The sequence below is a fragment of the Poecilia mexicana genome, unplaced genomic scaffold (assembly GCF_051168715.1).
Source record: "Poecilia mexicana isolate PSO_F unplaced genomic scaffold, ASM5116871v1 scaffold_1, whole genome shotgun sequence".
Classification (NCBI taxonomy): domain Eukaryota; kingdom Metazoa; phylum Chordata; class Actinopteri; order Cyprinodontiformes; family Poeciliidae; genus Poecilia; species Poecilia mexicana.
In genome coordinates this window covers 2,715,844-2,718,985 of record NW_028263370.1, presented here as the reverse complement: position 1 = coordinate 2,718,985, position 3,142 = coordinate 2,715,844, and the positions used below count along the sequence as shown (strand labels likewise).

Here is a 3,142-nt window from a genome sequence, read left to right as displayed (position 1 = left end):
GTCTAAGGATTGAAATGCATGCACTTATTTTGCAGGGAAGAATTTGGGATTAAAATAATTTCTTATTTAAGCAATTGGAAATATTACTTAGAAAATGGTTTGGTATTCTGCTGGTACTTTACTTCCAAATACATTATTTCAAATTCCTCCTTTTAAAGTTTTGTGAAAGATGCAACAGCCCTAAGTCTGTTTCTACTGTGTAGAACTGATATATATTTGGGGATCAAACTACAAATAATAGTGGAGATTTCCAGAGGGCGAGAATTTGGTAGGTGGAGGGGTTAATTATTTTTATCTTAATGTGAGCGGCCAAAGGTTAAGCCCAGTTGTCAGAGACGTTAGTGACGTGGAATGTTAAGTTTCACTTTTGCTTTCATGTTAAAGCGTGAAACAAGTGTTCATGTCTCTTTGCTTTAGTTTGGGACATCTCAGAGATCTGAAGCCTGTTGTGGTATGCTATAAGATATTCTCAGCTTTCTAATTGTTTTTGCTAAATAGACTAAATGGCAGGTGGGAGCATTCTTCATGGTGGAGGAACATAAACAGGGAACTAGTATTATGAATGTGAAGACACTTGGACTGGTTAATCAAATGAAGGAAAGTTGGGATTTTACTGTTTGTCTGCAGCTGGTTACAATTTAAGGTTTAGTCAAAGGGGTTTTGTACATGATTTAGTGGGTGGTAAAAAAAGTGGTGGCAACTGTAATTGATCTCGACAGGTAACCTGCATGTTTTGCCAAGTTGCAATCCTGATTTAACATTTTGTGCATTTGATGAAAACTGTTTTTTCTTAACATTTTAGTAAATATTCATGACTCTAACCAAAAGGCACAAAGTGTAACTTCTTATTGCATAGCATTATTGATATACATAAACCGAGTGGATCTGCTGGATTGCTGTCCCAGTGGTATGCTTAGCAGTAGAAATATTGATTTAGTTTTATACAACCTGAGCAAGAAGATAGACATATGTGATAGACGGTTTCAGTTTCCTAGTCAAGAGTGCAGCCAACGACACTGACAACCTCATAAAAAAATAAATAACGTCTTTTTTTATGCAGACATAAAAATCGTTTTGAAACTTCAACAAGTTTCGAAGATCTAATTAAACTCTCTACTTAAAATGTAAAGTTTTGTTTAACTGTTTTGACAGAAGCTGGTGATCCTATGATGTTTTCCCAGAAAGCTTGGAGCCGAGTTTGGCGCCACCTTTTGGTGTTTGCATTATGTGAACTCATGACTGACTGCCAATCTCACAGCACAGGTATGAGACTAAGAGCACACCTTGTTTAACCTGGACAAAATGAAGCAGGATTTTAATGTGTGGTAGGAGACAAACAATAGAACCACACATTTAAAGTGATGTCAAAACTTTATTCCTTAAGTAAGATAACACATCAAAGGAAATGGGAAAAAAAAACATGGCCTGATCATGATCTTCTTTTGAATTTTGATGTCATAAACATTGATATATCAACAGATACAGAATTATCAATCTAACTAGAAGCACTGTACATCAAAAATATTCTTTAATTGTGAAAATATGTTTTTAAAAAAGCTTGTAGATTTTATGGGTTAATTACATGCATTGTGAAACATTTCCAGCCTTCATTGCTTGAAATGTGTACACTGCTAAAACACAAAGCCTTACCAAGTATTTTTAGTCTCGTTTTTAGTGCAGACATCTCATTACACTTGAAATATGTCAAAACTAACATACAAGTATCTCTTCAGAAAGACTTTTCTTTCTTTTCAGAAAGAAAAGAAAGGGGTTTGTAAATGTAAATAATTCCTTAATATTGGTGAAAAAGTGCATGTTCCATTGGCAGATACATTTACTTATAACAAGACAATTTCCCCATGTTAAGACTAAAAATACTACTCAGACTTTGTTTCTGCAGTGATCACAGCGGATTTACTTTGTAAGTTGATGTGCAGCTATTGTTGATATATTTTGTTAAAATTGTAAAAGCTTACAAGATGGAAAACTGAATCTTTTGTCAGGCTTTTCAAAGCAGCGGACTCTCTTTTTGGTTGGAAAAACTGGCTCTGGAAAGAGTGCATCAGGAAACACCATCTTGGGCCACTCAGCATTTAGAGAAGACGCCTCGGCTGAGTCGGTGACAAAAACCTGTGAGAGACGAGAGCGACTGGAAGGAGACAGGAACATGGTGGTGATCGACTCCCCTGGAATGTTTGACACAGATAAAACACAAGTACAACTCAAAGAAGACATTGAGCAGTGTGTTAAGCTGTCAGTTCCTGGGCCTCATGCTTTTCTGTTAGTGATCAATTTAAAGTCGAGATTCACAAAAGAGGAAAAGGACACTGTGAAGTGGATCCAGGATAACTTTGGCTCTGCTGCTGCTTCTTACACCATAGTCCTGTTCACTCATGCTGACTTGCTGAGAGGTAAATCTGTTGAGGACTATGTGGCAGAAAGCAAAGAACTACAAACTCTAATAGACAGGTGTGGAGGAAGATACCACTCGTTAATCAATGGGCAGAGTTCAGACAGACAACAGGTCACAGAACTTCTGGATAAAATAGAAGAAATGGTTCAAAGAAATGGGGGAGACCATTACACCAATAGTATGTACAAAAAAGCCCAGAGGGATCTGGAGGAGGAGGAGTTAAGGGCGTGGTGGGAGGAAGAAGAGAGAAAAGAGAGGAAAAGGTGTAAACATGAATATGAAGGAGAGCGACAGAGGGATAGAGAGAAGAGGGAGAGAGATGAAAAGTTCAGTTTTTGGTGTAAACTATTAAGTCAGACTGCCAAAGGATTGATGATGACAAACTATTTCTACCTTGTGAAAATAGGAGGTGCTATTGGTTTCCTCGTTGCTGACTGTGAACTCATAGGCTATGTATTTTCTTAAAGCAGCAGAAAATGTGTCTAAATGAACCAATATATACCGTTGATCACAACAGTGAGTGAACTGTTTAGCAGTAATCGAGCTGGTAGACGACGATATCTAATTTACAGAAGGAATATGAAAGAACAAAAAAGACAGAGGGGAGAAAGTGTAAATCTAAGTGTGAAGAAGATAAACAGGAGGCAAGAAAGCAGAAGGCGAGAAAGGAAAAACTTCATTTATGGTGTAGAGTTTTAAAAATGGTTTCCCAAGGAATGACGTCTGCTA

At 37.2% G+C, this 3,142-nt stretch overlaps 1 protein-coding gene across 1 annotated transcript; it reads left to right on the top strand.

The window, feature by feature from the left end:
* The first annotated feature begins 358 nt into the window (after positions 1-358).
* LOC106928480 (GTPase IMAP family member 9-like) lies at positions 359-3,073 on the top strand. The gene is made up of 3 exons (XM_088005767.1): positions 359-451; positions 1,153-1,263; positions 2,004-3,073. The coding sequence occupies exons 2-3, from the start codon at positions 1,167-1,169 to the stop codon at positions 2,876-2,878; spliced, it is 972 nt and encodes a 323-aa protein (XP_087861893.1). The 5' UTR covers positions 359-451; positions 1,153-1,166; the 3' UTR covers positions 2,879-3,073.
* Positions 3,074-3,142: the final 69 nt, after the last annotated feature.